General features: G+C 41.9%; 1 protein-coding gene across 8 annotated transcripts in view; it reads left to right on the top strand.

The window, feature by feature from the left end:
- mctp2b (multiple C2 domains, transmembrane 2b) overlaps nucleotides 1–10,962 on the top strand; it is a 49,297-nt gene extending 38,335 nt beyond the window's left edge. For all 8 annotated transcript variants that reach the window (XM_078944676.1, XM_078944677.1, XM_078944675.1 and 5 more), the window contains 6 exons: nucleotides 2,445–2,558; nucleotides 6,787–6,828; nucleotides 8,454–8,563; nucleotides 8,697–8,806; nucleotides 10,018–10,115; nucleotides 10,496–10,962. In XM_078944676.1, coding sequence (XP_078800802.1) covers nucleotides 2,445–2,558; nucleotides 6,787–6,828; nucleotides 8,454–8,563; nucleotides 8,697–8,806; nucleotides 10,018–10,115; nucleotides 10,496–10,543 — 522 coding nt within the window. In that variant the 3' untranslated portion in view covers nucleotides 10,544–10,962. The remainder of the gene's footprint in view (nucleotides 1–2,444; nucleotides 2,559–6,786; nucleotides 6,829–8,453; nucleotides 8,564–8,696; nucleotides 8,807–10,017; nucleotides 10,116–10,495) is intronic.
- Nucleotides 10,963–15,796: the final 4,834 nt, after the last annotated feature.

Here is a 15,796-nt window from a genome sequence, read left to right as displayed (position 1 = left end):
TTCGCATTAGTCCCACACTGCTCTTATTGCTGCTGCTGCTCCAGGTCAGCCTCGCAGCGCTCAAACATATAATACATGAAAGCCCGGATAATCAAATATTCAAGGTTCTGTCGGAATTCCTCACATCACAAAGCGATGTTTTATTTACAGCTCAGTCAAATTTCAGTATGAAAGCAGAGAAATGGTTTCAGAGTAGAAGAGAACTTTTTTAGCAGAGTTACGGCGGCAGCGTTTAGGGAAGATGAGCAGATTAATCCTGAACCACTTTAAAGAAAACAAATCAAAAGTCATGAAAATCCAAAGAGATGGATTCATTTGGATTAAACCAGAACCTTTTCTGTCTGATTCTGTGTTTACATTTTTGTTCACATCACAATAATAAATGTTCAGACTCAAATGAGAGACTCACAGGTGTGTGTGTGAGGGACTCACAGGTACGGGTGAGGGACTCACAGGTACGGGTGAGGGACTCACAGGTACAGATGAGAGACTCACAGGTGTGTGGGTGTGAGAGACTCACAGGTGTGTGGGTGTGAGAGACTCACAGGTGTGTGGGTGTGAGAGACTCACAGGTGTGTGTGTGAGGGACTCACAGGTACGGGTGAGGGACTCACAGGTACGGGTGAGGGACTCACAGGTACAGATGAGAGACTCACAGGTGTGTGGGTGTGAGAGACTCACAGGTGTGTGTGAGACACTCACAGGTGTGTTTGTGTGAGAGACTCACATGTGTGTGTGAGGGACTCACAGGTACGGGTGAGAGACTCACAGGTGTGTGTGTGTGTGTGAGAGACTCACATGTGTGTGTGAGGGACTCACATGTGTGTGTGAGGGACTCACAGGTGTGTGGGTGTGAGAGACTCACAGGTGTGTGGGTGTGAGAGACTCACAGGTGTGTTTGTGTGAGAGACTCACAGGTGTGTTTGTGTGAGAGACTCACAGGTGTGTGTGAGACACTCACAGGTGTGTGTGTGTGAGAGACTCACAGGTGTGTGTGTGTGTGTGAGAGACTCACAGGTGTGTGTCTGTATTTGTCTCTATTTGTTTATAACTCATTAAATTAGACACCAAATTACGAAAATGTTTTAAGTAATAAAATCTTAAAACTAAAAATCCTTAATTTTTAATTTATTAAAAATGTATTGAATCTTTTTGGAAACACAAATCTTTCCTAAATATATAAAACTGTAAAAACACAAAAAGTCATCAGATGATGGTTGTTGGATGAGAGCTGTCGTTATTCTTTGCATGAAGACACAAAAGTTATTTTTGTTGTTTTTAGGTTAAGTATTTTTTTCGTCCTATTAATATTCATTTCACTTGACTGTAATACTTCCTTAATTGTTGGAGACTAAAAATGTTCTTGAATCTTTGTACCAATTGTAGATCTTTACTGATTTGACGATAATAGAAGTCTTTAACGTAAAGGACTTTCGGGGTGGTTGACGGTTTGTCAAACTCGTCTCAATTTAGTTTGTTAATCAGAAAATATTTCTTTTAAATTACATTTTTGAACATGTTAGAAAGTCTGGTATGAAAAGACTGAGGTTCTGTGACTTCTGAGGAAACTTTGAGACGTTCCAGTTCCCACATTAAATCCACGTTCCAAATGTCAGATCCTCTATTAGATAGTTGGTATTAAAAACATTCCAATTCCGAGCCACAGATTCTGGAAGTGTTTCACTCGGACTGTCGCTCCCCAAACCCGTCTGATGTTAGCGGCTCGGAACAGGCTCCTCCCTCCGTGTTGTGGTTTCAGTGTGGAGGGATTTCTGTTACACGCCAACCCTCCCCCCAAAACGCTTGTGTGAAAATCCTGCGGCTCTCTGCTAATTATTCTTCAGTAGCTGCCCCAGCATTAGGTGTCCCTTTGTTTTTGTTGCCCCCCCCCCTTAAGTCCGCTGTGATCTGGATTGTCTTCCCTTCCTCTCCAGCTGAAATGAGCTGTAATTATCACAATCTTTATGGCTGGGGTGTACAGTTGCACTAAAGCGTGACTCTCATGGAGTCCTCGCCAATAAAGCAGAACGCCGGCGGCGAGGAAGCGGTTTCATCTCCTCTCCCAGGCTCTGTTTTGGCTTGCGATAACACAGGCGAGAGGGTTTGTGTTTTCTTTTTTTTTAGCCGTGGTGGTCGCGGTAATGGCGACTCCCGAGTGGGAGGGGTCTGATCTGATATCTTTTATGTTGGTGGTGCCTCAGAGGAGAGTGATGTGTTTCACAGATGTTCACCTCTGTTTTTATTAGCCCCTAAAGTGACCTGTAACCCCCTTTTTTTTACCCCCCCCTCCCCCTGACTGCTGACTATATGTTTGGGTTAATTTGGACTCACCTGAGCCACACAGGTGAGGTGACAGTCGCCCTGCATGTGGCTCCAGTCCCGCAGAGATGTGAGGCTGGTGTTGTCAATCTGCCAAATGCTTGACTATGTTTCATATCTGACAGGTTTTCACTTTGACCATCTGGTACTGGGACTCCTACATGCTGCCTTTGTCTCTGGTTCTGCTCCTCCTGTGGAACTACATCCAGGTCCGGTCCGGAAGAGTCACCGAGGATCTGGTGAGTTTTCATCAGCTTCAACTTTTCTTCTTCTTCTTCTTCTTCTTCACTTTAGAATTAAAAAATAAGTAAATAAAGAGCCCCCAAAACTACACTGGTGCTCACAGTTAAAAAGCTGATATGTTGCCATAGCAACCAGTTGGACTTGATAATACATAATAATGAAATAACACACACAAAAAGCATAGAAAACTCTATGAATAGACCAGGAGAGCATTATGGTCTGCAGCCAATTTACAGTGCTTGTCCGTTTTCTAACGCGACTTCCTTTCTCTCCGTTCCACCTCTAGTTTTTTTTTTGTCCGGCCTCTTTCTCCCTGTAATTGGTCTGCAGCTCTGCTCTTGTTTTGACGGATCAAACAGGGAGAAAAAAAAAATGTTTAGCACTTTTGAAAAGGTCACGGTGTGTTCTGCTTTTTTGTTTTTTCCCCCTCCACTTTGACTGCTGTCGCTTTTTCCCCATTGAAAGTGAGCGGTGAGCCCCAACGGAGGAACAACAGCTGTAATAGTTTAATGCGGCTCCCTTCAAATGGAGATTTAATCCTCCCACCGTTTTACAGGAGTCGTAAGAAATGCCATTATGGAAAAGCACGACTGATGCTAACAAGGATTTTTGACCAAATAATGACTGTAATAAACTCTTTTCCATATTCTCTCCTCTGTACAGCTTGGTTTATTTAAAAAAATCGGATTTGAAACAAAAAAAAAGCAGTAAACTAGAATTTAAAAAAAAGAAAGGAATATGGTCAAATCAGGATAATCTTAAAGTCAATGAAAAATAAGATTGTATATCTGGAAAAAAAATGGATTTAGAAACTTGAAAGAAATACAGAAACATAAAAAAACAAATATTTCAACATTTGAAGAAATATTGAACACTTGAAACTAAAAAATCAATAAACCGAAAACTGTTTATGTAGAAATGTTGCTGGAGCAGAAATGAGATCACCCAGTGTCAATCACATCCCAGTAGCCAATGAGCACAAAGCCCCGCCCCCACATATAAATGGGATGAATTTCGTAAACAAAAAGTCTGAATGGAAACTGTAAATTGAAGACTGAAAGCAAAAGAGGGAGAGAAACAAAAAAAACAAAGGTTGAAAATACAAAATAGCAGCCTTTACAAATAAACTTCTTTTTGGTTTAGTTTTAGGTTTTTTATAGAAATCTAATTTTTAGTATGGTTTCAAAAATAGAATTTATTTTCTTCAGTTTACTTTTCCCCCCAGTTTTTTTTTTTAATATTTATTTTTAGTTTACTGTCTTTTAAGTTTAAAACTGTTTTCAAATTTTTTTTTAAAATTCTGTTTTTTTTTTCACTTTAAGCTGAATTGACGTAAAGTGAAGCAAGTTGGTAAACAGACTCATGTTGAGTTGTGTTTCTTTGATAAATTACCTTAAAAACATTTGCAGAAGTTCAGGACCTTCTATAAAAACATTTAAAGACCTTTTTGCTGCAGATTTATTTGATTTTCGAAAACATTTTCTACAGGAAAAATGATCGTTCTGAGGAATCAGCTGTGAAGCGTGTCTGAACTTGTTTCAAAAGGAAAACTCCCTCTTATGTGTTTCTGGGAACATTTTAAATAAAGATTAGGAGAAAATCACTCATCAAATTGGAATTTCTCAAGAGATTCAGCACGACAAATACTCTCATTTGAGGTTTATTTTCCTAACCACAGTCCTTTTCAGATATTGTAAAAGTTCAAATTCTAACGGATATATTTAGAATGATTTTTAATTTTAGACCCTGAAACGGCTGAAGAGTTTCCCTCAAAGTTGTGAGATTTAAAAAATGAAAAAAACCAAAGATTTTCCGGCCAACTTTAAGCTGAAGATCATGAGAGCTTCAGGATTTGCAGGACACCGTCTTTTCTGAACCTCGTTGTTTATTGAAATGTCTCATAAAGGTTCATATTCTTAATTCATAATTGATCCAACCAAGGAACTAAATTAACCACTCATTATATATTTATGAATTATTATTATTAATTAAAAAAAACGAGGCTACTTTGAGCGAGTCACTAAGCGGACATCTGACTTCACAGCAGCAGAAATCTTCTGCTAAAGTCGCTTTAATAGATTTGTTCAACACAGATTCAAACTTTTCTATGTAATTTACACTTTTTTTCCTTTTTTGTGTCTCTATTTCAGTTCATCTTTGTTTGAAAATCTTTGAAAATAAATCAAACACTCAGAATAGCAACAAAACAGTCAGATTCATGTAAAGATAATAAATCAAACAAAAATCAGTTAATTAAAAAAAGGTTTTTAAAGCACAAAAATGTAATTTTCAAGCCTTTTTAGTACTTTTTCCATACCTTTTCTCTTCTATTTTCATTTTTGTTTGCTTCTAATTCTTCAATTTCACTGTCCAAGTGACTCGACAATAAATGGTGATCTATCTAAAAGTTATTCTGTAGAAGATTCTGAGCACAAAACAGGCCAGACGCTGGTTCTGGACCAGGACGTCCTGGGTACGACAGTAAAGCAGCATCCTGTGGGTCAAGAAAAACAAAGAAAAAACATGTTTTAGTCCAGCGGTCCCCAACCTTTATTGCACCACGGACCGGTTTGATGTCTGGCAAAATTCTCACGGACCGGTATGTTGAATGTGGCGGACACACGCTGCAGCAACGCTGCAATAAAGGCAGAGACACGTGATTAGACGTACTCTGCGCTTTTATTTTGACACGCTAAACATTGTACATCGCACAGGCCTCTCCCCCCCTTCCCTCCCCACACTCATGGTGCTAAAAAGAAGTAAACACAACAGGAAGAAATAACTAAGGCTGAAACAACTTAACTGCCAGATGAAAGGACCCGTAGTCACAATAATATGACTTACATGAAAACTGTGGTATTTTCTAAACATAACAATAAACACGAATTATGACATGAGCAGCGTCCTCTCTGCCCGCAACACTCCCTGGTCGCTATTATTATAACATTTAAACATGCCTTCCAAATAAGTGCATGGAAAATCCGACTGACCACAATGCTGAATGTTTGGAGGGAATATCCCGTTGGGATAAATCCGTATTATAAGTAGGACTCCTGATGCTGTCTATTAAATGTGAGCTCCTCTTCTGTCTCCTGGCTGAGCCTTTTCCACTGGCCAAAGAAACTTTTCCAACTTCATTTTGCTAGTTCCTGGGTTTTATTTTAGCGGTATCCGATCACATGATGGAGACGAGCGAATTGACCTGCGTCAAGAGTGACATAGACGGATGGAACAGAGAATTGGGCAATTTTTCAAAATAAAACATCTTTCAGATTCCGAAATAAATAAAACTGAAGTCATGTAAGTTATTTGATTTTTTTTTTTTCTTTGCGGCCCGGTACCAAATGACCCACGGACCGGTACAGGTCCGCGGCCCGGGGTTGGGGACCGGTGCTCTAGTCGATAAAATCGAAGTGACAGATCATTATGAGTTCATCATTAAACTGAAATCAGTGTAGAGCTGGACCGATGTGGTCTCTCAAGCCAGGTCTTGTCCCTAAAATCGTTTTTTTTTTTTTTTTTTTTTGGATTTGAAGAAACAGACACATGAGTTGTTTTTTTCACAGAGAGACTCAGAAATGCAGTTTGTTGAGATTTCACAGCTGCTGGAAGAAAAGGATGTGCAGATGTGTTAAACATGTGGATCAAAGATGATCCAAGATTTCCGACAGAGGAACCTCTAACAGGAATTCAAAAAGGGGTCCCTGAGGGGGTTTATGAACAAATGTGAGCAGAACTGGTGGTCCCCACCTTCACATGCTTGTGTGATGGAGCATCGTCGAATTTTGGGAACAGAAGAGGAGAGGGGAGATTTGAATCTGTCAAACAATCAGCCAGTTGTCTTAGGAAATGAAGCGATGATACATGTAGTAAAGGTTTCAAAATGTTTGTTCTAGCTGCGCTAAAACATTGATAAATATTTATTTTCTTAATATAAATGAATAAAGTAATGATCCATCTGTTGATAAGGGCTCCACCCTCAAAGGAGTCTCCACAGGACACTAATTCAGGTTGCAAAGAAGAGTCAAATGAAGTGGGTCATTCCCTTTCAGTCCAGAAACATGCAGCTTTTAATTTGAAAAACTCAGTTTTGAATTGCGGTTCGAGACGTTATTCTGATCCGGTTGGAGTCCGCTAGGGTCTAGGTTCCTAAAATGATCAGAACCTGACCCCGTCTGGATCTCCGTCTGGATCTCCGTGGTGACGGTATTTTTATTCTTTCAGGACAACATCGACCTGGCGGACGAGGAGGATGAGGATGACAAGGTGAGTTTTTTAATTTTTTTTTTAATTTATTTTAAGCGCCTCGGCTTCCACAGAGTGATCCTGATTCCCGCCAGGTTGTACTTTCTCCGACACCAAGAGGCATTTAGGCTTAATGAAGACCTCCCTGACCTGTTTCTGCTCGCCGCTGTGCGTTCAAATGTAGGGGGGGCTCAGAGCTTAACACGCCACATAACACCGACAGTATGGAACCAATGACGGCTCTTTGGCACGCTTTTCCAGGCCGCCTTTGGAAAGTTTGTGTTGAAATGCTTTTAAGACGTGACATGTTTCTTCAGAGTGACAGCGGTTTATTGTGGGGGGGCTCGGAGTGGTCCGTTTAGCTCTGATTTAGGGGGGGGGGTTTCTAGTGGGAACTTGACCTCCAATCGGCCTGAGAGCTCTGCCGCGGTGATGGATATTTGACAAGTATTTGTCCTGCATGTGGTTTTCCAGTCACTGCGCATCTGGAATATCCGTCCCGCCCCCGCAGCGTCCCGGCAGAGCCCCCTCCTCTTCATGCTGCGTTCATCTACGGGCGTTTGATGTGGACATGTTCCCCCCCCTTAAGTCTCCTCACCCGAGAGAACAGACGTTTACTTTCGAGCCCTCCTCCCGCTGGAGCTTTTGGCTTTATTGTGATCTTCGAGGCCCCCCCCCCCCCCCCGCAGGACTTTCCAGCACAGATTCAATCTGCGGCTCTGGGAATGTCTCAGCCCAGTTCCATTTCAAATAAATATCCCAAAGAGAAGGTCATCTTTTAGAATTTTAAGCCTAAATAAACACATTTTATAACATTCTGTCTGATGGAGGACACATAGAAAGAAAATGAAGCTTAAGTTTGTATTTATGTATTCAAATCCTTGTGAATCGTATGAAAAAGATCGTATTTGTGACGTAGAAAATACGCTGGGCGGGCCACAAGCTCCATTCTGAAGCATCCGCTAAGGTAGCAGGAGAGCGTGTCAACAGAGAGTTCTAAGCGAAGAGGAGGGGAAGTGGGGGCGGGGTTGCTCCACTCACAACCCAGGTGAATTTCTGACGAACTCCTGCTGCCCTGCAGAAACTCTATTAATAGTGATGCGTTTTGTTTGAAAGCGCCTGTCAGGGCCCTCAAGGACACTGTACAAAAGACGAGTTAAAAACAGAATTAAAAGCAACAAAGAGAGTAAAAAAAATGAAGTTACAACCAAGAATATGATGGCTTGAACAGATGAGTTTTGTTTTAAAGGTAGGAAGGCAGTCTAGATTCCTAATGTCAGGTGGAGGTGGACTCTAGAGTTTGGGGTCAGAGCAGCTGAAGGACGTGCAGAGAGGATGCTGATCTTAGGGACGGTGCTGCAATGGAAGTGGTTGTGGACGGCTTTAAAAGGATAAAGGAGAATTTTGAAGGATATTACGGATTGAAGCGGGAGACAGTGCAGAAGCTGGAATATTGGCGTGATGTGGTGGTTCTAGAAAATAAACAATATGCGGCTAAAAACCGCATATTCGAAATTAAAAGACCACAGGAAATGTTTAAAAAGAAGAAAATAAAGCTCAAATGATGATCAAAGTGGGTCTTTTAAAAGGGAGAAGTGGTGTCAGCTGTTTTCAGGACTGAACCAGCGGCTTTGTTTGTCCTGCAGGAGTCCGAGAAGAAAGGGCTGATCAGTAAAATCTACATGATCCAGGACACCATCCTGATGCTGCAGAACCTGCTGGACCAGATCGCCTCCTTTGGAGAACGGATCAAAAAGTGAGACGGGATTAAATGTCCAGCTTTTGATCGATTCCTACGGCTTGGTTCCTCGGGATGAGCCATTTGGTTTCCCTGGAACTTGAGAGGGGAAGCATTTCAGTGGATTTTAAGTGAGTCTTTTGACCTCCAGCACGTTCAACTGGTCGGTGCCGTTCCTGTCTGGCCTGGCGCTGCTCATCTTCACCCTGGCGACGGTTCTCCTCTTCTACGTTCCCCTGCGCTACATCATCTTGATTTGGGGTGAGTTTCATCTTTGTTGTCCCTCCTGAAGTTATATTTTTAATTCTTTCATACTTCCAAAAACGAATTCTTACAGAGCCCCTAAAGGGCCACTGAAGAAAAAAAAAACCAGTTGAAGCAAAAAAAAAAAAACGTTGTTTTTACCAGTAATAACTGGTGCGCACCAGTTAGTTTTTTTTTATTTCTATTTTACTTGAAATGTTTTTTTTTTCTTTGATGTCCCTTTAGGGGCTCCGTAATTTCTCCCCGTTCGAGATATTCTTTTTGTATTTGTCAAACCAGTTTTAAAAACACAAACGGGTGATCAGAGTCATGACAGAATGAAATATTTGGAAAAAACGACTCAAACAGCAAGTTTGTGGTGATAGTGAGGATTTTCCACCATTAACGGCTGTTTAAGGAGACAAAACATTATAAAAAAGGCGCACACTTTGATTTAACAGCTCCAAAACCTTCGTTTTCTGTCTTCTAATCCATCTGGAGGTGATATTGTAGCTGTTTGGATCATTGTTCTGCTGGAGAACCTTCAGTTCTTGATTCTTCTCCAGGGTTTTTCTGGTAGAAAACAGAACTCCTGGCTTGGTTTAAATCCACATTATTACACTACCACCACTGTGTTTGGCAGTTGCTGTGAAGGTTGTTTTTGTTTTTTTCCAAAATAATGGTAATTTTTTTTTACTTCAAACGTAACAGAACTTTCCTGAAATTTTCCGAGCTTTTTGTCCAGATCGTATGGATCGTCCAGATGTTTTTTTTCTCCTAAACTCAAATCCATTTTTGTCCAAAAGTCTGATCTCTGACGGTTGAACTCTGGTTTGAACGGAGTCGAGCGCTCAGAACCGGGAAGGTTCTCCACTCCCCCAGGGTTTTCTCTGCATGGATAAATGTTCTGACTGTGAGTCCTTAACCCTTGTGCTATCTTGTGGGGTCCAGATGACCCCACTCCCAACGTTAACGTGCCTCGGAGGCACGTTAACGTTGGGAGTGGGGTCATCTGGACCCCACAAGATAGGGTTAAAGCTGCAGAAATGTCTTTGTAATTCCTCTTAAATGACAAATGTGCAACAACAAAAAAAAGAATTTCCTAAGAGAAAGTAAAACTGTGCCGAAGCAGCGTTTCTTGGTCAGCATGAGTGTCTGTTTATGCAGAAACAAAGAGCTCCTCTGTGACAGCGCCCGTAATGATGTGTTGGTTTGGATCTTTGTTTTAGGTATCCATAAATTCACCAAGAAACTGCGGAACCCGTACAGCATCGACAACAATGAGCTGGTTGATTTCCTGTCGCGGGCGCCCTCAGATGTGCAGAAGGTAAGCCGGGCGAGATCAGCCGCTCAGGAAGCCCCAAATCCCCGAGAACCGCCGGCTTCGCTGCTCGCCGCGACACAACCGGCAGGCATATTCTTCAGGCCCGTCTGTATAATTAGCCGTGTCTGTATAATTACGCGGGCCGCTATAATTTCAGTTTTCGGTTGTGATGCTGCAGGTTCCCAGGCCTGAACTCCTCCTGACGCGGCCCGCGTGTCCTCGGGTTTCGCTGCCGGAGAGAGGCGTCATTAGGTCACCAGCTCAGGAAAACATAAATAAATAAAATAGCGCTGTTTTATTTTTTGATGAATTCTTCCCCTCGGGTCGATCCTGAACTCTGGAGGACTTGCTTTGCGTTCCACTAAACCCGCTTTCTCCTGCAGGTTCAGTTCAACGAGCTGAAGATCAGCAAGAAGAAGAAGCTTCTCTAGGACAAGAGGGACCACGGAAACCAAAGAGGATCGACAAGTGTCTTTATTATTTTTTAATAAGTGAAGGAATATCAATCAGATCCTGCTGATTTACATTCTTGGAACATTTCTACACTTTTTAGTCCAGAAATGGATTCTCATGAAACCAAAAATGATCTTTTTTTTTTTTCCTCCCCAAAATGAATGTAAATCTTGTTTTTTTTGTTTATTATTGTTCATTTAAAAAAAAAACACTTAATATATTTATCATTTTGATCAATTTTTACAGCCAATTATGTTTTTATTCTGTGTCAAATGTGAAGGGATTAGCGAGGCGGTGTCTCCGCTGCAGACTTTCATCCGATGTTTCAGCCTCTCTCTCTCTGTAAACATGTTTATTTATTGTGAAATATGCTTCATAAAAGGTGGTTCATCCTTCATTTGCAGCTGCATTAAATGCTCTCTCGTGTTCAGAGTGTGGGCGTCCACCAGCACCCACCCCCCCTCCCCCCCGACTCTTCATTAGGCTTTCATGAAACGAAGCGAGGCGGTGGGAGACCTCCCCGGGACCCTCCTGCCGTGTTGATGGCCCTTGGGCGTCGCCACGAGCAGGAGGACCTCGGCGACCTTCTCTCAGCTTCTGTGACAACATGCCAGCCGTGATAACCCCCCCCCCACACACACACACACACACACACCATCATCACCACCACCCTATTACAAACGAAACAAACAACAAAAATCCAGGAGCTGTGTGAAACTTCTCAGAAGGCTTCAGTTTGTGTGGAAAAAATTGAGCCTGGATGTTAATTTCTACAAACGTCCTTAAATATATATATATATATATATATATATATATATATATACAGTGTTAAAGATAATTTATGGTGAAATAAGTTGCACAAACTCTTAACAGGAATACATTGTTTTTTAAAGAAGTACAATTTGTTCAAGAGTCTGCAGGATGGAGGTGGAGACGATGACCCGGGTGTCTCCTGGTCTCCTCATAATGTTGACTCAAGCATTCAATATTAATAACCTGCTGTCACGGACACTGCAAGGACGTCTCAATCTGCCACTTATAGGCCCGCATGAATATGTATAGTGGCGAGGAGCTACACATTACCAAGTGAAATCGTGTGGGGACTAATGCCGGGAGGAGCCGGGCGATCCGCCTCTGGAGCGTTTGGAAGTCCACGGATTTCATCAGATGGGGGGATCTGTTGGCGAACACGCAGGTTTGTTGGTTAAAGGCTCTCCTGACCGCTCTGTTCCTCTACGCACATCCCTCATTCGGTTTACACTTTTAGGTTCCTGAATGTACAGAATCTGTTTCTGCAGAAAGTGTTTGGTTTGTTTGTTTCTCTTTTTCATTCCTCATTCGCTCCTTTCCATCCTCTGCTAAAGCTCTGTTGATCCCTTTTGTGGCCCATCGTGAAGATGCTACGATGGCCAAGACATTTAAAATGCAACAACAACAAATCCCAGCACTAACTCGGCACTAAATGAACAAAAAATGAATCCTGTTGCAAATTACCAAATCCGGAAACGACAACCAAGTTAAAGTTATTTATTATGGTTTTCTTTATGTGGACATCATAAACACACAAAACAGTCCAAAACATTTTTTTCAATTGCATTACTACAGTAAAAGTGACAACAATGCCAGGTAAAGTTTTGGCGTCGCGTCCGGTAGAAGGGGGTATTCCCTTTCCGTTAAGCAGCAAAACACGACAGCAGAAGACGGAGAGAAAAACGAACGGAAGCGAGCAGCTGCTTAACGGTAATCTGTTCTGTGATTTGCTGTTGTGTTTCAGCATTTGTCCATTTGTACTGGGATTTGTTGTTGTATCTTAAACGTCAGTGTGTCTTGCACCTCTCCCCCACCGTAAGAAACAGTTTATCATTTGGATTTGATGTAAACCATCTGGAAGGAACCGGGTCAAAGCAATAATAATAACAATGATAATCATTTTATTTAAAAGCGCCTTTTAAAACACTCAAGGACACTTTACAGATTCATAAGCAAAACACAAAATCACTTTAACAACATTTTAAGAACACAATAAATAAATTGACCTCTTAATAAAATCGGATAACGGATGAAGAAAAATTTGGGATTTGGAAAAGCAAATGAGTCTGGATTTAAAAATTGAAAAGTATTCAATGTTACGGAGTTCAGGGGGGAGAGAGTTCCAGAGTCGGGGAGCCGAGCAGCTGAAGGTACGATCCCATGGTGACCATACGGGACGGAGCGAGAGGGAGTGCTAATATGGAGGAGGTTAGAAAGATGAGAGGGAGTCAGGTTACGGATGGCTTTGAACGTGGAGAGAAGAAGTTAGAATTGAATCCTGAAAACCACCAGAAGCCAGTGCAGCTGCTGGATTCTGGACCAAGTGAAGTTTATTCCGAGGTTTATGGGGAAACCAGAGAGAAGTGCATTGCAATAGTCGAGGCGAGAAGTGAAGTAGAGACTATGAACCAAGATGGCAGCGGAGAGGCAGAGACGATTAATGATACGGAAATGAAAGTAGGCAGAGCGAGTAATGCTGTTGATGTGAGACTGAGAGGAGAACAAACTCTCCTGAAGAGGAGTCAATAGAAAATATTCATTTGGAAACTTTGGCACGGGTGGATTTAGAACCGCCAAGAAGTAATTCGGTTTTATCCCTGTTAAGTTTGAGGAAGTTTAAGGTGAACCAGGCTTCTATTTCAGACATGCAGGAGGAAGAGAAGAGTTCACTGAGTTGTCACGGCTCCTCCTTAGAAAAATAAAAAACTCTGTCGGACACCACTACAGCTTCAAACCCCCATGCAATTGGAGCAATAGGGAGGAACCAGAGAGGTAGGAAAGCAATTTAGATTCGGCCTTACTTCGGGTTCGGGTAAAGCTGTTTTTAAAATATATATTCCTTCAGAAACTAGAGTGAAATAGGACAGGTAGAGCTGAGTGTCATCAGCGAAACAATTAAAATCAATGTTGAAATTACAGAATATATTGCCAAGGGTTGAAGGTAGGTGATGAAGAGGAGGGAACCGAGAACAGACCCTTGAGGGACACCAGAGAAAATGAGAGAGGGTTGAGACTTAGAGGATTTCAGTTGGATAAACTGAGGGCGACTGGACAAGTAAGAATGAAACCAGCGGAGGGGGCTGGACGTCATACCAAGAGGATGGACTGAGATATGGTGTCAAAGTAGGATGAGTTTTCCTGCATTCAAACGGAACTGAACTGAATTCCTGATTTCACAGCCGTAAACACAAACTTTACTTTTCAAAGAAATCCGTTCTTGAAAAATCTCCTCACAGCAACTGCCAAACACGGTGGTGGAAGTGTGATAATGTGGATTTAAACCAAAACAGAAGTTCTGTTTTCTGTCAGAAAATCCTGAAGGAGAGTCTCCTTCTGTTGGTTCAAGACTGTTCTCCATGCAGCTGAGGCAGTTTGAAGGTTTAAAGGGAAGTTATACGTTTGTCGTAGATGATTGCAGGGGCAGTTGGGCCTGTCGTAGCTCGGGTGACGGTTCTGGATCGGTACCGTCTGTTCTAGAAGATGAAGCATCAAAAACAAAGTCTGCGAGACTTCTCTGCAAAAGTTGGAAGAAACCAACTGTTTGTCACAGGCTGCAGAGTTGACCAGTCATTTCTGGGTCAGTGATCACGACCCAGTTAATATTCTGGAAATGGAGTGTATTTCAGTTCAATTTACCCAAAATCATTAGCGGTTTGCGTGGATTCCGTGTGTTTGGTCATTTTCTGTCCCTTCAAAGAGATGATTTTCCTTTAGCATCTTTGGAAAGTAAATCCAAAAACTTAATTTGCAGAAAACTATTTCAATTGTTTGATTTCAGTTATTTTAATAAAAAAAAAATTCTAAAGATGTTTCACTTTGGACATTATGTTGATTAAAGCCATTATCTGACGGGGCTGCTACAGTTTATTGTCAAAGTCAAATTCATGACTTTAGTTTAAACTCAGACCAGATTTTTTGTTCAATCTCAACAAAACCTGAAGGTTTTTGATGAGGGTGGCAGTTGGATTTGTGATCGTGCCATGACATGAAAAGTTGCATCATTTACCCCGTTTGGCTCTGCACTCGCACTGAAATGAATCGCATCAGAGTTCATCTGCAAGTGAATTTTAGGACGCCATGAAGTGGACGTCCTCTGGTTTGATCATCAATATATATATATATATTTTTTTTACGTCTGACTCATGAAGCAGACTCTGATATTGGTGTGGATTAACCCCTTCATGCCATACGTCGATAATTTGCAAAATCCCATTTCCTCCAGGCCTCCTCTTAATTTAGCATCAGGCCTTAATGTAAACAAAACACTGAAGAATATTTTCTTAACCCTTGTGCTATCTTGTGGGGTCCAGATGACCCCACCCTTACATTGCCGCGTTATCCCTACCATGACAAAGGTGGATAAAGGTGATACCAATGAAGATCAAGAATCATTGAAGAAAGAAGGTTCAATGCACTATCTTGTGGGGTCCAGATGACCCCACTCCCAATGTGAACGTTTGAACCATGTGATCCACAGAATCATCTCATATTTTTACCATTTTTTTGTCTTGTGAACTTAACGATGAAAATTCAAACACGTTTACTCTGGAACTCCACGAAAAGCAGAAATTTTGAGGTGATTTTCTTCAACACGGATCCTAAAAACGATTTAAAACCTTCTAAAGATGATTTGGATGATTGTCAATTTATTAAGATCCATCAAAGCTCTTTGTTGACTGCAGACGGCAGAACGGGTGAAGTTTCTGGGTTTTACTCTGAAAATGTCAGAACTGATGAATCAACATCTGTCACTTCAAGCCTCCTTTTGTCCGAAACCTCTGATTTTTCTGCTCTTTATTTCATCTAAATTCATTGGCTGTGAGCCATAATAGGCTTCATTTTCATGTTGACACCTCCCACTGCTCCCTCGCATTCATCTGAAACTGCTCTGAAGGGATTTTGGGTCCAGAACCCAGACCTGGAGGGGGGCGGGGGAGTGGCCGAGCCGTCCCAGAGCAGACCCACATCAAAGCCCTTCATCCATGAGAGCCTGAGGCGACGACCGCTCAGAGCGACATGAAACGCCAAACAAAAAAAATATTTATGAGGAGAACCGGATCATTTTGGACGACCCGTGAGTGCGACGGGCCCTTAAGATCCCGCAGAGAGAGTCAGCACAGGCGGGTCAGGGAGACCAACGATGGTTTGAGTTGGAGAATCTGCAGGACGACGGTTGATGGAGCGGATGGATGTTCCTGCCA

This window comes from Oryzias latipes, chromosome 3, assembly GCF_053564925.1.
Source record: "Oryzias latipes strain Hd-rR chromosome 3, Olatipes_Hd-rR_3.1".
Lineage (NCBI taxonomy): Eukaryota > Metazoa > Chordata > Actinopteri > Beloniformes > Adrianichthyidae > Oryzias > Oryzias latipes.
Note: the sequence above shows the minus strand (reverse complement) of the source record. Positions and strands in the feature narration are given on the sequence as shown.